At 38.8% G+C, this 22206-nt stretch overlaps 1 protein-coding gene across 1 annotated transcript; it reads left to right on the top strand.

Annotated features, from left to right (window-relative positions):
- Nucleotides 1-1484: 1484 nt before the first annotated feature.
- Nucleotides 1485-4851, top strand: LOC115691615 (codeine O-demethylase-like). Its single transcript, XM_030618310.2, has 4 exons — nucleotides 1485-1744; nucleotides 2247-2488; nucleotides 3141-3465; nucleotides 4557-4851. Exons 1-4 carry the CDS (start codon nucleotides 1487-1489, stop codon nucleotides 4830-4832), a joined length of 1101 nt encoding a protein of 366 aa, XP_030474170.1. The 5' UTR covers nucleotides 1485-1486; the 3' UTR covers nucleotides 4833-4851.
- Nucleotides 4852-22206: the final 17355 nt, after the last annotated feature.

Raw genomic sequence — 22206 nt, 5'->3', positions numbered from 1 at the left:
CAAGTTTCAGGACTTGATTGCACATTTTGAAAGTTTTAGAACTCAATTGCACTTTCCTGACAAGTTTTAAGACTTCAAATACACTTATCCTTAATTTTTTTTTTATGATTGAAAAGTTATGTTAGATTTGCCAGAACCATAAAAAATTGTGCTACTTTTTGGATTTGTCCAAAGTCAATATATGGCGATTTCTAGAAATGAACAACGTGGCTTATTCAAAAGAAGCAAAGTTAAAACAATTTTTTGAATCAGATTTGATCTTCCTGAAAAATTCAACATGCAAATAAGCTTCAAGAGTTTAATCGGACAAACCTATACTTCCTCACGTTCCTGACCCCACAAACCAGAAGTAAACTAATCCCACCCCTCCCTTTAATTTTAATTTTAACTTTAACTTTAACTTTAACTTTTAATTTTTAATTTTTAATTTTAGGGTCAAAACTCAAAGCTTCAGCTCTCCATATTATCAAACTTTATGATGAAATAAAACTTTCGAGACGAGTGTCTTTTTTATTTTTAAGTCATTCTTTGGAATGTTTACTCCATAAAATTTAGGGATAATGACATATAAAGTCCCTAAACTTTGGCCTAATATGCAATGTGATCCATGAACTTTTAATTTATTCAATATGGTCCCTGAGCTTTACCCCAATATGTAATGTACTCCACAAACTTTTAATTTATTTATGCCAGTTCAGTCCAATTCCCGGATTGAACTGGAGCCAATGTACACCCCTAATAAGTACCATCTTTTTCATGAAACTCTTCCCTTCTTCGTTAATTTTAGAAAGAGCTATGTCCTACGCTGCTGCCTGAACTTAGGTGGAGCCGATCCCTCTTCCAACAAGCGGATCTAGCTTTGCCGTCCTCAACGTCCTAGATCTGTGAACTTTTGATTACATCTCCCCAGACCCTTTGATTATATCTCCCTAATGTCAAATGTTCCTTTGATTATATCTCCCCAAAACTTTTGTTAATTTCTGACTTCAGCATCAGGAAACCATTGCTCCATCTGTCCAAATACCATTTCAACCGACCTTAGCTTGATGCCAAAGAGGAGCATGAAAAACAAACAAAAAAATTGGAAGTTTGCTTAAGTATGGATAAGACCATAAATAAAAGAACGCGCATTTCATAGAAAATCAATCAGAATCGAGACAACCGAAGGTAATGTGATTATGGCTATTTCTAGAGCTTTTGCTTTCTTTTTTTGGCCTTTTTCCTGTCGGGCTATTTTGATTTTCACATATCTCTCTCTCTCTCTCTCTCTCTCTCTCTCTCTCTCTCTCTCTCTCTCTCTCTCTCTCTCAAATTAAGTAATGTAACGAGTTCATATTGGTCGTCAAATCTGACCCGTTTATATCATTACCTTTCATTCAAACTTTCTGTTCTATGATCGTGACAAATTCATAGTCGAACTCTCTTCTCTCTCTCGCTCATTATAAATAGCGTCGTGCAAGAGCGAGTTCAGCATTGAGTTAGAGCAATGGAATCACAATTACCACCTCTCCATACTGGTTCTTCGGTGGTGAGCGTTCAAGAGCTCATCAAAGAAACCATGAATGCTGTTCCAGAGAGGTATGTTCGTCGCGACCAAGAACCACGAATCCTCTCTGATAATGGAACTACTCCAACGCCAGTTGTTCCAGTCATTGACTTGGGCAAATTGTCCTCGGACCAAATTGCGGGTGATCAGGAATTGCAGAAATTGCACGAGGCTTGCAAAGACTTGGGTCTCTTTCAGGTTTTCTCAAACTTCCTCTTCTCTATCTTTAAAGCCCATTTGGACTTGAAGCTTCGTACGTTGATGTCGTCTCAAATTTTCCTAAAATACATGGATTGAAAATAGAAACTGCACCCTGCGACCTGGACCTCCGATCACATCAATCGGCCCAAATGGATCCTACGACGTCAAAAGCATTCGGCATATCATGCGGTGTTTCTTTTATTTTTATTTTTTCGTAAATGACTCGGGTTCTAATACTTGGCGATGGTAACAATTTTAACTATGGTTTGCATGAAGTTTTTCTATGTTGGATATTGAGTACCTATATGGTACAGTAATGTACCCTGCAGTTTGTTTAAGACTATATTCCACAAATTTAAATTCTTCTGGGTAAATCACATGCGTTGTGACTGAGGGAAATATTGAGGAAGTGATAATCAACACTATATTGGAAAATTTAAAAAATTTCAAGACTATGTTCTACAAAGTTAAAATTTTAAATAGCAATTTGTCTATGCAGCTGGTTAACCACGGGATGGGTCCTTCTTTGTTGGAGGATCTAAGACATGAAATCGAAGAATTTTTCAAGCTTCCCTTGTCAGAGAAAACGAAATTCAAAATAAGGTTAGGAGAGGTTGAAGGTTACGGGAATGTTGCAGGATCGGAAGGAAAGCTTGATTGGGGTGATAGGTTCTTCATGATAGTCAACCCCGTCGCCAAAAGGAAATCTCATCTATTTCCAGAGCTCCCTTTATCACTCAGGTTCTTTCTCTATCTTTATTCACGCACACATACACATGTTATATAGATGTGATGGTCGTGTGAATTGTCAAGATAAATACTCGTTATCTTGACAAGTAGTGATGATGGCCTGGCTATAGATTTATGTTGGTGGAACTCCGGGGGTAGATCTCTTAGGCTCACCAGTGGCGTTGTAGAAATCTTAAGGGCTCATACTGGATCTTGCTTAAAACACGAGCTTGCATACAATTTCTTTCGCTGTGATTGGTTATGTCTATCATTTCACTTAGCCAACTTAATGTTTTTCATATCTATAGAGGTAGGAAGATAACTCATACTTGTGGACTTCTACACAACTTTTAGTGATTTTGGGTCTCAGAGGCGGCGAATGGCAAACTTCATAATGTATATTGTAACCCAAATCAATCTCTCTCTCTCTCTCTCTCTCTCTCTCTCTCTCTCTCTCTCGCGCGCGTACACATAAAATTCTTGGTTGCATCTGGTGCATTTGAGCTTAACCCACATGCATCCTTAGATAAGGTAAGTCTCACGTGGAAGCCACCTGATCTAATGATATAGGTGAGTTAGCTCATATGTCGTATTAATATGTACAAGAATCTTCTACCATTTGTGGCTCTGACACTAATACTCGATACCTTCCTTTCACATGTAGATATACCTTAGACTCTTACATTAAGGAGACACAAAAGCTGGCCATGCAGCTACTTCACTTGATTTCAAAATGTTTAGATATCGAAATAAATGAGATGAAAGAGTTATTTGAGGACGGCTTTCAAACTATGAGGATGACGTACTATCCTCCGTGCCCACAGCCGGAGCTTGTTGTCGGGCTAACACCACACTCTGATGCTACCGGCATCACCATCCTCCACCAAATCAATGGTGTCAATGGCTTCCAAATTAAGAAGGATGGAGTTTGGACACCTATTCACATTGTACCACATGCATTTGTAGTGAATGTGGGAGATGTCATGGAGGTATCATTTTCTTGCTTTGGCAAACTTTCTCCTTCAATTTTAGAATTTCTTACTTGTTTGACATTTTCCCCTTAATGAAGCATGTCATTTTTTGGTCGTCTAGCGAATACGTATTGTTTGAACTCATGATATATCGAGAGAACTTACAGGACACACTCTAGGTCACTTGAAAACACGTAAGATTTCATGTCACATCACCACCTGAACTTGTTAATTAACTCGATCAACTTAGTGCATCATCATTGAAGGAGTTTCATTTGGAGGTGTGGTCATGATGACGACAATCCTGAACTTTTGCCAGTGTCATATTTTTAAGATCTTGATGACCATGTCATTCATCATTATATGATTTATATATTAAATCATGTATTCATCTACCAAATTAGGTTCCGGGGCTTGTTTGTTCAAGATTTAGTCAACTTTAAAAAAAAATTATTCTAATATATTATGTGGAAAGTTTCAAGTGGTTCAAATTTTCAAAAAATGTTAAAGAATTTGGATTGCAAGATTTAGATTAAACAAGAAAAAAAAAGTAAAAGTCAATCTAGACACACTTTGAAATCCCACAATTTCTACATGGTGAAATTTTCGATACCCCATTCACCGGAAGATGGTAAATTTCCATGTATCACTCTAAGGGAAAATCCAATCATGTGTGATATATATATATGTGTGTGTGTGTGTGTGTGTGTGTGTGTGTGTGATATAAATATATATATATAACAATTAAAACTTCAATTTTATCTCTATTCCTTTGTATCTAAAATTAGCCTTGAATTTGTTTCGTGGACAATTCAACGATTTGAAATACTAAGGCATTTTGTCATAAAAGGCATTTCACATAAATGTCAACAACCATGAATATATCATACGAATAATTCGGTTAATAAAAGGCATCTATTACTAGGAGTAGTCAAATTAATCCAAAAGCACGAAAGAAATTGGCCCGGTCAGCTCCGACCAGTTGTTACAGGTTAAATTTCAAATGGGCCCATTTTTCCTTTTTTCTCTGGGCCAGGCCGAAAATGTCCTTGAAGCCCAGCCCGTTTACACTCGTATCCAATATAATTTTCCTTTGCTTATAATTGCAGATTCTTAGCAATGGTCTTTACAATAGCATCGAGCATAGAGCCATGGTGGATTCGACAAGAGAAAGGATCTCAATTGCTATGTTCTTCAACCCTAAGCTAGACTCGGAAATTAGCCCAATCCAATCTCTGACAACGAAGGAGAGTCCATTGTTGTTTAGAAGGATAAAGACGGAGAAATATATCAAAGATTTTTTTTCCCAGAAGCTTAATGGAAAGTCATATTTAGAGAAGATGAAGCTTCAACCACAGAAGGCTGTTGCATCTAAAGGGGAATGAATGAGAAACATTTTGGAAGACACTTAAGCATCCAATAAAAGTTTGTCACATCATATCATAAATATATCTAGTGAATCAATTTCTATGCCGCTTATGGGTATTGAGTGTTGTAGCATCGTTTGTTGTAAAAGTATAATGTCTTGTAAAATAGGTAATTCGTTATACCAGTATCTTTATGTTTGATGATATTGTATATTTCAATTTTGGCACTATTTTCATATAAATAATAGTGGGAGTGTGTAATGTTTACCCATGAGATTTGAATTACAAACTGCAAATCATTTCGAAAAATGTTTCACTATACATCTTCAAACAATTAAAAGGTAGTAAGTACGTAATTTAAGTATAAAAAAAATTTACCCTAAAGCTTCTGCATTCTATTTTTTAATAATATGTTTTGTTAAAATATGACTCAAAGTTGAGCCCTTGAACAAACACCAAAATTAAAGCATATTGATCTGTCTCGATAAAAAAAGTCCAAGTTAGACTTTTGTGATCGTCTATGATGTTATTTAGCATGCTCGCCGTACTCATTACATTAAATTATCTGCGTGCGTGCTAGCCGAAGGGAAGGAAGAAGACAGAAAGCAGCAGATTCTTGCAAGCCACTCGCCAAAAGATGAAGAAGGCAGCAGAAGGAAGTTACTGATTGAGCATGCACATGTTCATAAGGACAAAGATGGAAACATGTCTTTAGAGACCCCCTAGAGATAAATCCTAAGTCTAGCACAAAATTCTGATTTTATGTGCAACGACGTCATTAGATTTTTTATTTATTCAATATGATCTTTTTATTATTTTTAAATATTCAATATAGTCACTAAACATTAAATTTTTTTTGGTCGAAACACTAAACATTTAATATATTCAATTGAATCCCTCACTTTTCATGATAAAGTCAAATTAGTCCTTCGTTATTCACAACTTTTCGTACTTAAACTATTATATTTAGAATTTCTTTTCATTTCAGTTCAATTCCTAATTTTATCATGCAGCATGATGACAAACCTAGGAATTCGGTCAGGCCTTCATTGAATCCGACGACCAAAAGCTGGACTTGGGAGACCTCTTCTACACGTTGTCCCATCCCAAGCACTTCGGGAAGCCTTACTTATTCCCTAACCTCCTCCTCCATTCAGGTTCTTTCTCTCCATGTCATCTAAAAGGAAATTCTACATAGAATTTGTCTGGGTAAAGAAATCAAAAGGGAATTTGCCCTTTTTAGGGGACCCAACACGAGTCTCACGTATTCTTGAAATGTGATTTACTTGATCGAAAATACGCTAGTCCTTACAATACTTCTTTGCTCCCCGTAAAGACAAAAGCATTCATAAGTTGAACTTCAAGGTTGGTTGAATTGGTAAAACTATTGGGACGTTACATCTAAACATTTGCACCTTCATTAACTTTCGTACTTTAAGTCAAATGTAAGTGGGTAAAACGCTACAAGAAATAACTTGTCGCATATTCGTGAAAATTTGTAATGTCCTCTTGGAGTGATTTTTAAGTAGTCCAGGGCTCACACAACCATTAATTCTACCTAAAAAAGAAGGTGTGACCCAGAACGTAGGTGATAAGTTGTGGAGCAGCAAACATTTATGTTCAGGGACTATCCACAATCCTTTTTTTGGAACTTCCTAGTCTGGGCATGAATGGCTTTTCCTTGACCGGATAAGGGATAATGGTTCACAGAGTTGGAATTATTGCTGACCTGACCCATTGAAAAAGAATGTTAGCGTAGGTATCGTCTTAACTCTATCTTGATAGATGTTTCATCATATGGTAATCCATATAATCACGTCACTAGCTCTTTTAGTGAACCAATATTTACGATATAACAGTTAAATTTTTAGGAGGGAAATGAATAAACTATGACATCTCCAAAACGTGAGCAATGCGAGCCGTAAATAGCATTGACTAATTAAACTAGGCATGAACATTCCTTTTTCTAATGGCAAAGGAATTGAGGATGGACAAGACAGATGTGGGGGAACAACTATTACCTAGACCTGTTAAACGGGTGAATCGGGTCGGGTTTGGGTAGGATCATAAATGGTTCGACCCAAATTGACCAATTAACCCATTTATGACCCATTTATTTATAATATAAATATCCCGACCCATACCCAACTCATGCCTGACTCGACTCATATTACTAAAACAGTTCTATATTTAACTCAATATAGAAAAACTTGTTTCTTATGACTTTTTTAAAACATTATACTACTAAAAAATTTTCATACAATACAAAGCTAGTGAACAATTTTTTTAATTTTTTTTAAATTGAGGTTCTATTTATTTTGTGAAAAATGCAACATTTTTATAAAATATTTTCCATGAAGTTATTTTCCAAGAAAATAAAAAAATTTCCAATGTTTGGCTGAAACCTGAAAATGAATTAGAAAATATTTTCTGACGTTTGGTATTTTACTTCATGCATTCATTTTAGTAATTTTATTATTTTATTTATTTTTTAACATAGAATTTTTAATTATTTTTTTCTGTTTCCTTTATTTTTGGCTGGTGGTTGACCACGACGACGACCGGTGTCATGCCCCGAACCCCAACAGGCTCGCGACACCCCTACAACGATCGTATTGAACGTGACGTCCCAGGACGCGTCGCCGACCCAAACGAAACACGCAAAGACAAACGCAAGCGGAAGCGGAAATCAAACAACCCAAGCAATAAACAATGACAAAAGGGTAGTACTTGTACAAATCAATAAAGGCATAACATGATCATGACAGTTACTTACAATATTTATTTACACCAAAACAACCCAGGTTACTAACGAATAAACCACGCTCAACAAAAGGGGACGGTGGTTGGATAGCCTAACTTCACTATTAAAAAGGGGCATCCAAAAAGGGGTGTAGCATCAATGTCCAAAACCACTCCCGGTCTCCGAATCGCGCGTGACGACTATTCGTCACTTCAAGCCTGAAAATGTTTAACAACGAAGGATGAGATAAATCTTAATAAGCAGACCCCTAAACCCCACATAGGCCAATGCATACCTAGACAAGTCTCCGCATGCAATCTAACAATTGATGTACTAGAATTCACACAAACATACTTACCTCGCCTCAATTCACACGTCAACCCCGCATATTAATCAAACACTATAATGCAATAATAGCCCAAGCACATATCACAATCACCCGAGCGCCATATACACGTGTATTCATCCAATTCAACTAAATACATTACACATGCGTGTCCATCCAACTTTCTCATGACCCGGGTCAACACCCCACAGGTCCTTTCTCGCTTTCTCACGACTCGCGTAAACACGCCTCAAGTCAGCCCTTCGATCAATCCGGGCTTTGTTCCGCGTCAACACGCTCCAGGACCTTTCTCACGACCCGGGTCAACACCCTATAGGTCCTTTCTCACTTTCTCACGACCCATGTAAACACGCCTCAGGTCAGCCCTCCGATCAATCCGGGCTTTGTCCCATGTCAACACATCTCAGGACCTTTCTCACGACTCGGGTCAACACCCCACAGGTCCTTTCTCACAACCCGAGTCAACACCCTACAAGTTGGCAGCCCTCCGATCGATCCGGGCTTGTTCAAGCAAACACACACGCCACATAATTCAATCAATTTCCACGTCTTTCACATAATCAAATATCACACAACCATTTCCAAACTACCACAACACAATTCGCCATTCTAACACGTCATATTATCCAAACTCCAGTCATAAGCTCACCAATCCGACGTTCAAGTCAGCCACAATCAAGCATCCATTTTCACCCACGAATACCACAACAAACTAGCCGTTGAACCCGCAGTAATTCAGCCGCTAATTAAGCCACAATATCATTGCAATTTAGTCTACCAACGGGCCACATTCAAACATCAATAATAATCTTAACTTAGCCACTAAACCGATACTAATCAACCCCTAAACAAGTCTAATAATATCCATTATACTAAGTAGGGTTTAGGGAGTCACTTACCTAGGTTTGGTCCGGGAAAAACCGGCTAGGGGCCAAAACCAGGCGGCTCAGCGCGGGCGAGGGGACAACGGGCACGGTGGTCGGCCACAGCTCGGCATAGCGCTCGGCCACGGCCCGGGGCTCTCGGCCACGGCCGGGCGAGTGGCTGGGCGAGTGGTTGGGCGAGCGGCTGGGCGACGGGCAACGGTTCGGCACAAGGCAAGGATGTTCGGCCAAGACTAGGACCGTGGCTGGGCTGCTCGACCACGGCCTGGGCAGGCGGCCGACGAGCTCGGCCACGACCCAGGCAGCGGCTAGGCGACACAGCCGGTTAGCTAGGGCGATGGTCGGACGGCGACGGCAACGGGCTCGGCCAGGCAAGCTGGGCTGGTGTCCGGTGACAACGACGGGCTCAGCCAGGCGAGCTGGGCTGGTGTCCGGCGACGGCGAGGGGCAGAAGGGGAGCAAGGCAGCGGCGATGGGCGAGAGGGGAAGCTGGGGTGGTGGCGGCGAGCAGGCGGCGGTTGGGGGTGGCACGGCGGCGTCACAGGTGGCTGGGCGAGGCCGGATGGGCCGGTTGGCCTCTCGGCATCGCCGAGCCGCGGCGGACGCGGCGGCGAGCTTGCTACTGCGTGAAAAGGGGAGGGGGAGGAGTGAGAAGGGCAGTCGGCCCAAGGACGAACGGCGGGACAGACGGCGGCCCTGGCGGCGACGGCCGAGGTGGTGGCTGTTCGAGCGATTGGCGGCACAAGGCGGACGGTGAGTGGTGGTCGGCTGGTCGAGTGAGCGGAAGAAGAAGAAGCAGAAGCAGCGGCACCAGAGGAAAAGAAGAAGAAAAAAAAGAAAAAGGAAGAGAGAGAGAGAGAGGAGTTTGCATGGGGAGGCGGGGGAGTGGACGTGCGCAACATGGGGGAGGGGACGTGACCGGGCAAAGGGAGAGAGAGAGAGAGAGAGAGTCAAACGCACTCGAGTGCGATGCGATGGCCCACGTTCAAACCCGAAATCGATCCAACGGTCCACGAAAAATCCTAATTATAAATTAGAATTTGGCCAAAAGACACTAAATAAAACACACTACGAGGGAGGTCTACTAGTCCAATCCGCACCCGGTCAAAATTTCACTTTTCACGAATCCCGGGTAATATCGACGCTGGCCACAATAATATCGACACCGTCCAAATAAATTTGTCACAAAACTCCAAGAAATTCAATACCAAAATTCGGGCTCTAATAACGGTCAAATTCGTTTGAGTGCGATTCTAGCAAAATTTCTAATTTAAAAATAACCTGAGAGTGATCAGTTCAGGGCGAGATTTAACTATAAGCGCACCGACAAAATACACATTTTATAAATCTAAAAAATGAGTCGAAATTCGAAATGTCACAACCGGCGATTGCCCACCGGCCACAGGCGAGGACGAGCTTGCCGGAGGCCAGTGAAGCTCGAGCTCGCCAATCTGGCAAGGCCTTACACGAGCCTTAAGATCGCCCGAGGCTCGACTCGCTGGAATCGGGCGAGCTCGACCTCGCCTGAGACCTGCGAGGCTAGAGCATCGCCCCAGGCTGGCGAGGTCGTCTTTCCCTTGTGGCCGGCCACCGGCAGAAAATAAAGAAAAAAGAAAGAAAAGAAAAGAACAAAGAAAAATAAAAGAAAAAGAGAAAGAGAAAAAATATAAAAAAATTCAATTTTTTAAAAAATATATTTATTAAAAGGGGGAAAGTGTGTATGGATTTAATGGGTGGATTGGAAATGGGTTTTGCACTCAACCCATTAAATACCTATTTATGATAGGCCTTCAAAGTTTTAGTGACCCATATGTGATCTGTTTAAATAAATCCTATATAGGTTTAAGACCCATTTAACAAGTCTACTATTACCCTCCATGCCCACAACTTGAGCGCGGACTGAACACACACACATGGAGAGAGAGAGAGAGAGAATTGAAAAGAACGAATGGAAAATAAGGGCGTAAATGGAAAAGGAAAAATAAATAAATTTCGGTGATTTACATGCATTTGTGGCAGGTGTCAATCTCTCAATAAATTTTTAAAAGGAGAGGATGTCGACCTAAAATAATCGCAATTCATATTTTGATTGATTCTCTTGTACTTGTTAACAACAATCATGTGTATATTATTGATCTCTGTGATTAGAGAACAAAATCAATACTTGTTTAAAAAATGATTGGCAAACGGTGTCAAATGGGACATATCGCGTCATTGAGCATCAGGCCACAATCAACTCGGGTTACTCGACTAAAGAAAGGTTATTGGTCGACACCTTTTTCAGCCCAAGGTTCGATGCAGAGATCGACCCAGCACAAAGCCTAATTACTTCTGGAAGTCCAGCATTGTTCAAGAGAATCAACTTTGCTGATTACTTGAGAGGTCTCTTTCCACACAGGCTCCAAGGAAAATCAAATCTTGACGTCATGATAATATCGACACAACAAGATTAAAACCATCTAATTGGCGATTGAATGCATTTGTTGTGACATGAAACTTGAGTCGGTTGCGTGAATGTCACGACCTTACCTTAGGGTGCACCACCTAGGGTTCGGCTAATGAATTATTAAACCTAGACTTAGTTCGGGCTCTCCCAAGCCCATATCAATTCGCAACTTGATTCAAATATTAACATGCTGTTGACACCTGATTTTTAGCTCATTTTTTTCATATTTTCAAAAATCTTAAAATTAGGATTAGGAACCTTGGCCAAGCCTAGAAACCTATTTCTAAACCAAAAATAATTTTTTTTAGCATTTTTCTTTAATTTCTTTTGGTCAAAATAAGTGAGAAAATCAAGAAAAATAACAAATGGAATCAGAAAATTCCATAAAAATAGTCATAAGTCTTCTTTTAAATCCACTTTCATTAATGCATCATCAATTTTGAAAAATCTCAATCGGTTATGTGTTTTTCCCAAAATTGGGCAAAATCAAACTCGAATTGAACAAAAAATGCAATTAAATCTTTTCTAGTCATTTTTAAGTCATAGTGTCTTCACAATAAATTATTATGGGACCTTGAATTTCATGATGGTCGGTCCAATTGCACAATTTATCATAAAAATAAAAAATCCCCAAAATTCAATTGAAAATTCGGAATTTTGAACCCAAATTGGGAATCGTGCCCAATTCGAAATTGTCAAACCATGAGACCATCATTTCTAGGATTAATCATATATGGGTGATTCAATTTTGGCACCAATTTTATCTAATCAGGTCATTAAGACATCAAATTGAATAAAACCTTAATAACCCGAACACAAAAGTTCGAAAATCCTGGACATGATTTTATAAAAAATTGGGGAAAATTACATATTTGGGTTCAAAATGTGATGAGGAATTCAATTTTGGGGTTTAATTTTGAAAATTGAGTCAAAATTGAGCTTAATTTTCGAGTTTAGTCAAAACCGGGCCTGCCGGGTTGACCGGATCAACCCGATCCGACCCGGCTACCCTTCTTCCTTACCCGACTCACCCAAAACGTGCAATAAACCCAGAAATATCTTCGACCCTGCCACTTCACCCACTCAATCCGATCAAATGAACATGTATTTGACCCAAATAACAGCCGGAGAATCTATAGCTGTCGTTGGAGATCGGTTACAACCGATTGGAAGGCGATGGCAACTGATTTTGGGCGGGAAAAATCGACTAACAAAAACAAAGAAAAACTTGAACAAGGCATAGAAGGTATTCGACGAAATTCCAGAGAGGGAGAGAGCGAACCAGAGAACACAAAAGAGAGAGAAAGAGAGCAAAAGATGTGTTGAGGATCTAAGGACCAAGTGATCGGCATCTTCTCCGGCGAGAAAGTGCCGACAAATTGGCTCCGATTGTGATCTTCCACATCTGGTGAACCTATGACGGAGCTGATCATCTAGGTCTGAAAACGAGTCTCGGCCGGCGTGTCCAGAGCTTTTCCGGCAAAGCTGAGGCCATTTACTAGAAGCCGGAGTATCCAGAAAGAACTCTACGGTTATCGATAAGCGCAACAGCTTCGTTTGATTCCTCGACGAAGTAGGTAAAAATGTATCACAGTCATGGTTTTTTCAGATTTCCAGAAAATGAGTTGTAGTTCAAGATTAACACTTATGCGATTTCCTTGTTGATTCTTATTCTTAGTTCTTTGATGTCTAAAACAAGTTTCTAATCAATTTTTTTTTGTTGATTGATTGCATTTTGGTGGATAAACTTGCATAAACCGAACCGGTTGTCCATGAACTATCTCACCGAAGTCCATTCAAACCTTGCCGGAGCGTCCTTGTGGCCATAAATTGTTCAAGTTAGCCTTTTCTAACTTTGTTTGATGTTTTTGTGCTTGTTTAAATCGACTTAGACGGTTAGGGCGGACTTTATATTGATCTGGAAATTAGAGGAGCTTATTAAAATTGGTTTTAGGTTAGGGTTTTTTGGATCGGTTTTTCGCCTGTCGGGAATACTCTAGTGACGAATTGGATAGGTTAGATTGATAGGTAGTGATGAGGGGATGATACGAAACCAAAAATCAGGCGAAATAGTTGCCGGAAGGTCTTCAGCGATGAGCTCAAAGTCACGGCCTCGACAATATAAAACTCATAAACATGCCCACCACATATTCAACGAAATGCCTCAAAGAGAAACGCCGGAAACGGCGCCGTTTTGCGCGTTTCTCGCCGGAAGAAGATGGCCCAAGCCGGCGGGTCTTTGCCGGCGACGCCGGTTTGGCTCGGGCCGAACCCGTGTTGAACCGGGTAAAGTCCAGTTCACCACTTCGGGGGGAAAAATAATAAAAAATAAAAAAATCTAAAATATTCAAAAGAACCAGAAAAAAAAAAAAAATCAGAAAAATAAATAAAAAATTTCAGAAATTCGGAAAATTCAAGAAAATTAGAAAATTTCATAAAAATTCAAAAAAAATTTAGAAAATTCATAAAAAAATAAAAAATTCTAAAAATACAAATAAAAAATGTCAAAAAAAATTCAGAAAAATCTAAAAAAAATTGGAAAATTGGAAAATTCATAAAAATTTTCAAAAATTCATAAAAATCAATTCTCGGTTAATGAAATTCTCAGAAATTCAATTTCCGAAAAAAAATTCAAAAATTCACAGAATTGTTTAAAAACACTGTGGCCAACCTTAGAAAGTGAATCTGAATTTTTTTGAAGTGCCCAAGTGGCATTTTTAGAAAATCTCAAATTCAAGAGTTGTAACCCCTAAAAAACCCTAAAACCCTAAAAAAGAAACAAATCATGAAATGAACAAGCCTTTAAGGCTTCATTAGGGTTTAGATGTTTTGATTGATTTTCATTGTTAGAGACAATTTAGGATTGACTAATTTGATTAACATTGATTGCGCATTTAATTCTTGATTGATTTTCCCCGCAATTAGAAAGGACAGAATTAATGGTAAGCCTCGGAAACTTGCAAGACACGTTAGACATCGTATCGTTCTTAGGTACCAAAAGGGCGTTAGAGATCTCCATTCGGGATCATTAGCATAACCAAGTCCCCGTACTCAGAATCTCTGGTTCGTAAAATCGTGATATTTCTCCAGTACCCCGATTAGGTTTCTAGTCAACCTATCAATAATGACTAGTGGCGACTCCAAAATCGAAAACTTATATCAAATAGGAAATTACTATCCATTGTCACGTGAGGTATGGTCTAGGAGAGACCCTTGCACGGAAATACCTCCTTAGCATGCGAACCCCGAAATTCCAAAAAAAAAGCGCAGCGCGACACATGCAAATCATTTTTATCTAGGAGTCACCACTAATCAGTTTTTGATAGGTTGATTAGATACCCAAATAAAGTATTGAGAGAATTACTTCACTTTTACGAATCAAAGATTATGAGTTTGGAGACTTGATTACTCTAAATTACTCTAACTCCCTTTTGATACCTTTTATCTTTTATTCAAAAAATGTTTGGCAAGCAGCTTAGATTGATTTTAAACTTATCCACCAACATGTGAGATGATCATGTGGGTGCGTAACCATTAATGAAACTCTCAATAATCAAAACGATGAATAAATTGCAAGATAAAAAGGGTGCACTTACCTTGAAGCAAAGAAAGCATTTGTAATGTTAGCTAGAAATTCACCTCATCACCCTAAATATGATTTCTAATTAGCATGCAATTCCACTCAAATCTTTTAGGGTTTTCTCTTATTTAAATGAAAAATATCGCAAAAATGTAAGGCATGTGATGCAATTACTCTAAATGCAATGACGTACAAAGTATGTTTACTCTAACATGACATGCAACTTCTAATAAAACTAACATGCAAACTATATGACATGCGATTTTAATTAAATGACTTAATTCAAATAATGGGCAATAGTTAATATGTAACTACCCCAACATGACATTTTTGGTATTTTTCATTAAATTCGAAATTAAAAATAACCCAAATTAGTTAACAAGATTAGGATAATATCTAACTTAAACTAGAAATAATCTACGTCAAATCATAATTCAAATCGGAAAATAATTCTAATTTACTAGCTAGATATGCAATCCATCCAAACTATCCTAACTTAATAAGGAAATTCTATTTAGCATGATTCTAACCTAATATTATCTCTAAAAAATATGTCCAAACATGCAAGATTATCTAGGAAAATATGTTATCCCTAAAATCTAATCCTAAACATCTAAACTTATCTATGAATGTAATCTAATCTATGATGAGATTTTTTTTTTTGCATTTTCTTTCATGGAAACAATCAAGCAAAGGATAAGCATTCATCGCAAGATAATATTCACCCAATCTGTAGCGTAATCCACAAAAATTTCAAATTAAAGATTACGATAATCTAAAAAATAACTCATCGTTTCACGGGTTAAATTAAAAATTATCACAATCTTAGGCAACACAATTATCCAATATTAAGTTGAAGTAACAAAAAAAAATGATCCAATGTCTTTGCGGATCAAATTAGTAATTTAATCAACTTTATCAATAAGCCCTAATTGGATATGTCTAAGATCTCAAGTGTCACGTATTAGATAACAATTGGTCCAAATTAATGAATGAAATATTCAAATCGAATTGGATAAAGAATGTTACCTAATTTGAACATGCATAAGCCGAATTGGAATTGGACCAGATTACGGCTTGCGGATGAGGTTCGTTGGGTCACAGTGATCGGCAATGGTGGATCGTGGCCCCCGTACAGGCCGATGTATCCAAGGACCGACCTCAAGACTTAATGAACCTCCGAGGGATTGTACGGAAACGAGCTGACTAGAAACCAAATCACAAACATTAACTTGACCATTCAATTCAATTTGAGTAGATTCACTAGATACGAAACAGCCAAGTACAAGACTCTAAAACCATGTAGAACTGAGACACGTGAATTCACAATAACACATCCAGCAATCCATCAAGTGCATAGCAATGCTATGATAGCATGTATACAGATGTCATATCCTCATGCGGTTCAAACATGCGTGCTTCTCATTTATTCATGCCTGCAGGTCACTCGTGATAATCACAAATTATCTTAAATGAGTGGCGAGAGGCAAGACATCAACATATACTGGAGCAAGCAAACAACCAGAACTTAGTACAAAGTAATGAAGACCGAGAGTAGACTGAAATAACATGTGGTGGTGTTTGGACAATCAGCGCCGACGGCAGTGAGGAGAGGTGCTCGATGAGAGGCGACTGAGTTGCTAGATCTGTTGGACTGAACACCAGGAGCGGCGACGGGGGCTGGAGAGATCGTCAGAAGCTCGCCTGTTGGAGTGAGACACTATCGGTGTGGGAGTGAGGACTGTCTTCTCCGATGAATGAGCTTTTGGGTTGGCCACACGTCGGGACTGACCTATGGTAGGTGCAGAGACCCGCTGGTGCACTCGTGGCCGCCTTGGGATTCGCTTGAGTGGTTGACGCTCGTCGGAAGGATCACCAGTGGGATCTTCAATCTTCAAGGACACTTCAATGTCTCCCTCGGTTCCCACTCATGATCTCTCTCTTCTCATGTGTGTATAATGGCCATCTACAGTAAAATGGTAGCCGTCCTCTCCCTCAGGCTTTCTTTCTTTCTCACGTTTCCTCCCCCGTCTATTTTCTCTGTGAATCCCTCTCTATGTTGCTGCTTCTCTCAATGTGGCCTTGTATCGCAATTGTGTGGCCCCAATGTGGCCGTCTATGAAATGTGTGGCCCTCCCCTCAATTGTGAACCTAAATTATCTATTTATAAGAGTTAATCAAGGTTATCTTGCAAGAATCAAGATATATTATTTCTTAATTCTTATACTCAACTTGTGCAATTTTCTGATTATTTCCTCTAGCTGAATATTCATAGAATAATATGAATTATCTTCCAAATATATAATTTAATAATTCAAGAATTCAATTAGTCCAACTTGCTCTATAATTCAAATTTCAGCTATATATGTATTCAATTGGCTTGGACAAACATTTAATCTTCTGGGCTGAGTCCATTTAATTCAATTAAGCTCAAAACCATTCACTTAAGTCCATCTGCCGCCAGTCCAATTCAATGAATGGATTAAACTACATGATCCTAAAAGCTATATGGGCCTAATTAACTATTAATACAAATGTTGCTAATATCTATATGTTATGCAGTTTAATTATAATTATTTTTGTTTAGCAGCTAAAATTTAGTCCCTGATTTTCTATGTAATTTTTTCTAAATGGTTAGTCAAAATTTAGGTGTCAATAGTGAATAATGTGTCCGAGAAGAATCTAGTATGATTCTAAGCTTTTGAACTGAGAAAATTTGGTATTTAATCTAGAAATGTGATTGGGTCGATTTAGTAAATCCATGCAATATTCACTTGTTTGAACTAGTATACTGACACTACAAAAAACACCGGATTAGCGACGAAATTTCAAAAATTTGAAAAATCCGTTGCAAATCGAATTTGCGACGGAAAAATTTCCGTCGCTACTAAGTCGTCGCAAAATTTTTCGACGGAAAATTTAAAAGTTCGTCGCAAAATTGCGACGAAAATAAATTCGCCGCAAAATTAGTCGCAAATTAGCCACGAATACAATCCGTCGCAAATATTGCTTGTCAGCAAATTTGCGACGAAACGCTATCCGTCGCAAATTTCGTCAAGCAAATTTGTCGCAAATTCGCGCAAAATTTCGTCGCAAAATTCGTCGCAAATTTCGTCACAAAATTCGTCGAAAAATTAGTCGCAAATTAGCCACGAATACAATCTGTCGCAAATATTTCGTTGCAAATTTGCGACGAACCGTCGCAAAATTCGTCGCAATTTAGTCGCAAATTTCGTCGCTAATTTCGTCGCAAATTTCGTCGCAAAATTCGTCGCAAATTTCGTCGCAAAATTCGTTAGTAAAATGTATTCGTCGCAAATTAGCTGACGAGCTGTAATGATCGCAAAATTCGCTTAAAATATTCATTGCTATTTTTACATCATTTCGGCCATAAATTCTTGTCCATATCAAACAAAGGAGACAATGACATATAATTGAAACGAAAAAACGAACAAACCATAGATTCTGACAAACCACCACAATGACATATAATTGAAACAAATAACGAAGGAAAGTTGCGTAGTCCGACATGATGCTATTTGATATCCAATCTTACAATACATTCAAAACATGAACTAAGAGACGGGACAACCATAGAAGACGAAAAACCATACACAAGAAGACGCAGCTTTGGTACGATGGCAGGACACCAAAAGTAGTCACTTTTGTCGAGACCGAGGAAATGTCGATATATAAATCAGTCCGTAATATAAAAGAAGCGTTTATGCATGGATGTGGAACTAGGTGTAAAATAACAAGAGGGTTAACAAAAATACGTTTCAGGACGAACATAAATGTTCTTACATATGAATATGAGTGAAATTATGAAAAACCAAGATTATGAAGCAAGCTTACCCCCGATTTTGAGAATTTTAACTAGAAAGTCCGGAGAAAATCATCATCATCATCGTCATCATCAGCATTCTCGGCATCAATGTGTTGGTCATCATTGTGCCCATCACCTATTGGATTGGTGGAGGTACAGGAGGATCGTCATAGCGATTGAGGTTAAGGTGTCGCATAACGAGTCTCATTTGTTGTTCCAAGTTATTTATTTGTTCGTCCTTTTGAACAAGTAAATTATTCGACGATGCACTTCTAAAGTCAATTGCTCGCCTTGTCATGACTTCCTTTGACCGCCGCAAAGTGGATGATGAACTTCCAGATTATTCGGCATGTACATCCTTGACAACGATCCCATCCCAAATATTTTCCCTTTTTCACCCCACCCGTTGCCTCCATCCATAATGCCATATTATCAACCGATGGTCCACTCGGGACAATCATCACTACCACTAGCATCCTGCTCATTAAAAGTTCATCATATTTTTCCTACATTAACAATGTAGATGAAAATAAAATCACTATATATATATATCTACCATAAATATTGAAAGCATTCACGGTTTTCATTATAGTTTATATATAAGCCAAAGTATAACCTTACATACCTTAACAGCTTTTGCTCGATCGCCATGTCCATGTCTTATCTTTCTTTTGAAATGTGCGTTCAAATGTAGCTGCAAATGTCGGTTCCGTCCCCAATTCTTGTGCCTACAAAATGTAAACATGAGTAATTGAATTAAATTAACTTATAACTCATTTAACGACTTACCAGTCGTTTGCGATGCTCCGCAATGTTGATAGAGCCCCAAGCATATGTGGCCGACCCATCACTAGAACTAGAAGATCGATTCTTCTTATTCCGCTCACAGAGTTGCCGACTGCTTCGATGCCCAAAATCCGTTAATTGCCGCCCAATTGTCACCGTAAAGAAAGACGGCTTCACTTGCTTGATCTTCGCTCTATTCATGACATTTCGCATAAAATCACCGTTTTCTTATCGAAAATTCTTCCCACTTCATTGTCTTCCGCTTCCTCCCACTTGAACTTCCGCCGCAATGAATAAAAACACAAATTGAAAGTTATTATGATGATCACATATCCATAACCATGCACCGCACAAATATAGACAGATTTTGTAAAGTTCATATCGGGAAAATATCTGGTCCTTTAGGTATTGAAAACTACGTTAGTGGTCCGTCCCTTTACATCATTCTTGACCATCAATATACTACACCAAACTTAATTGGTGAGAAAATAAAATATGTAAAACTTACCTTGAACTCATTCCACCACATTTCTTTCACTTCTTGTTGAACACTTCTGTAAGTAATATACTCTCCCATCCAAAAGTTTCTTACTATTTTGTTCAATTCCCTCACAACAGACGGAGCATCCGTGAATCTGCAATCATACGGATATTGTGCAACATCGACAATTCAGTTGACATCAATATCTAAAGTCCTAAATATTACATATACTAAAATAAAAATGAAGTACTTACGAATCTCCAAATGGGCATATGAAGAATCGGTTATCTTCTTGACCTGTGTTTCCGTCAATATTCGATTATTCCGTCGAATAATGGGGTGGAACGGAAGGAGAGGGAGCTAAAGGAGATTGAACTGGAGGAGATTCAGTTCGCATGTGGCCAAGTCCCGTAACATGTGTGTTGAGTGTTGGAGGAAGGGCCAACGTGTCCATATTGTGATGGACCATATTGTGGTTGAGGATTAGATGACGGGACAGGGGAAGAGGAAAGGGCCGGGGACGAAGACGAGGAAAAGGCTTGTCTTCTATACGAATGACCTCCACGTTTATACTGACAAGTAGGAAGATTATGCAAATATGTAAAGAACTATTGACACGTATTACGGATATATAATGATGTACATGACGAAGCTTACCATTTTGATGGAAAGACTGAGAAAATGTTTCCTTGAAATGTGCATATGTCGAGTGCTTATGACGTGCAATTTCCTACGAACAAATATACTATGAATCCAATTCATTTTGATATGAAACATCAATATATGAGCACGATATGGGTGGCCACAGGTATCAAACATCACTATATGAATCGCATTCATTTTGAATAAATTTTTTTTGACCACGTACAAAAATTTAAATTTCACTGAAAGTGGGTGGCCACAGATATTCTAAGTCATTCTGTAAAGTTTTGTAAGAGAAAATTATTATTATTGTTAAATTTTTTTGGGACCTAAAAAAAAATTTCACTAAAAGTTGGTGGCCACCGATATTCTAAGACATTCATAGAAGTTTTGAAATTTAAAAATTTTTAGAATTTTTAAATTATTATTTTTTAATATAAAATTTTTTCCGCGAAATAAAAAAATTTTCCATACTAAAATTGGGTGGCCACAGGTAGTCTAAGCTATTAGGTAAAGTTTCCAAAATTTTTGTCCTTCTTTATTTTAATAATTTTTAGGGCACGTTAAAAAATTAAATATAACTAAAAGTGACACGTGTATTATAAGCCATTCCGTGAAGTTTTGAAAATTTTTAAATTCTAATTTTTTTGGCCACCTAAAAAATTTCACTGCAAGTTGATGGCCACATGTTTTCTAGGCAATTCTATGCAGTTTTGAAATTTTATATTTTAAAAAAAAAAATTCACCCAAAAAAAATAAAAATTTCCCTCACAATAGGGGACCACATTTATTTTAAGCCATTTTATAAGGTTATGAAAATTTTTAATATTTTAATATTTTTTGTCCCTAACGTTAAAAATCTAAATTTCACTCAAAATGGGTGGTCACTATTAATTTTTTCCATTTTGTGATATTATGAAATTTTAGTTTTTTAAAAATTTTAAAAAACTTTTACGGTCAAATTTCATATTTGTTGCCAACATATACCGTTTTTTTAATTTTCCATAATTTTTCATGATTTTTTATAGAATTGTTCAATTTTCAAGCATTTTCTGTGAAAACGCTTAATCAATCACCCTATCGTCATTTAACGCTTAATCATCTACATAATAGACAAATTAACCATGACCATCGATCAAAGCCACATGCAATCCTAAATCGACCCGTAACTTAGCCAACGAAAAGTGATCCTAAATAATCCCTAAACAAGTCCGACTAATTACCTAATTATACTAACTAGGTTTAGGGAGTTGCTTACTTGGTTCAAGGACAACAAAAACCGGCCGATCGAATGCTGGTGGTCCTAAGCCGGGCGTGGCCCAATGGTAACGTGGGCCCAAATGGTGAATAGTCTGGCCAGCATGGCTGCCCACGGACCGGGCGAACGAGACGAGCTGGCGGGCATTGGTGGTGGCCGGTGGCTCGGCTCGGGGCGCGGCGGCGTCCCGAGACCACGGCGGCGGCTGGCTGGCGATCAGCATGCACGACGGCCGCAGCGGCGCCAGGAGGAGTAGGTGGCCTGGCGGTGGCCTACTGGCAGCGCCCGGCCCGGCGGGCGGTGGCCGGTACGACGGCGTCGGCGGCGGCCGGCGGCGGCGGTGGCTGTGCTCCCGGCGATGGCGACAAGGAGGGAGACCTACTCGGCGAGAGCCTCGGCC

This window comes from Syzygium oleosum, unplaced genomic scaffold, assembly GCF_021117445.2.
Source record: "Syzygium oleosum isolate NSW1041296 unplaced genomic scaffold, Sole_v2.1 Sole_v2.01, whole genome shotgun sequence".
Lineage (NCBI taxonomy): Eukaryota > Viridiplantae > Streptophyta > Magnoliopsida > Myrtales > Myrtaceae > Syzygium > Syzygium oleosum.
The sequence above is the reverse complement of the archived record's forward strand: the minus strand, read 5'-3'. Positions and strand labels throughout refer to the sequence as shown.

Bases quoted from the DNA above. Each gene is read 5' to 3' on its own strand.
- LOC115691615 (XM_030618310.2), top strand. From the start codon at position 1,487: ATGGAATCACAATTACCACCTCTCCATACTGGTTCTTCGGTGGTGAGC. The intron at 1,745-2,246 runs GTTTTCTCAAAC...TTGTCTATGCAG, and splicing joins AAGACTTGGGTCTCTTTCAG to CTGGTTAACCACGGGATGGG. The intron at 2,489-3,140 runs GTTCTTTCTCTA...TTTCACATGTAG, and splicing joins GAGCTCCCTTTATCACTCAG to ATATACCTTAGACTCTTACA.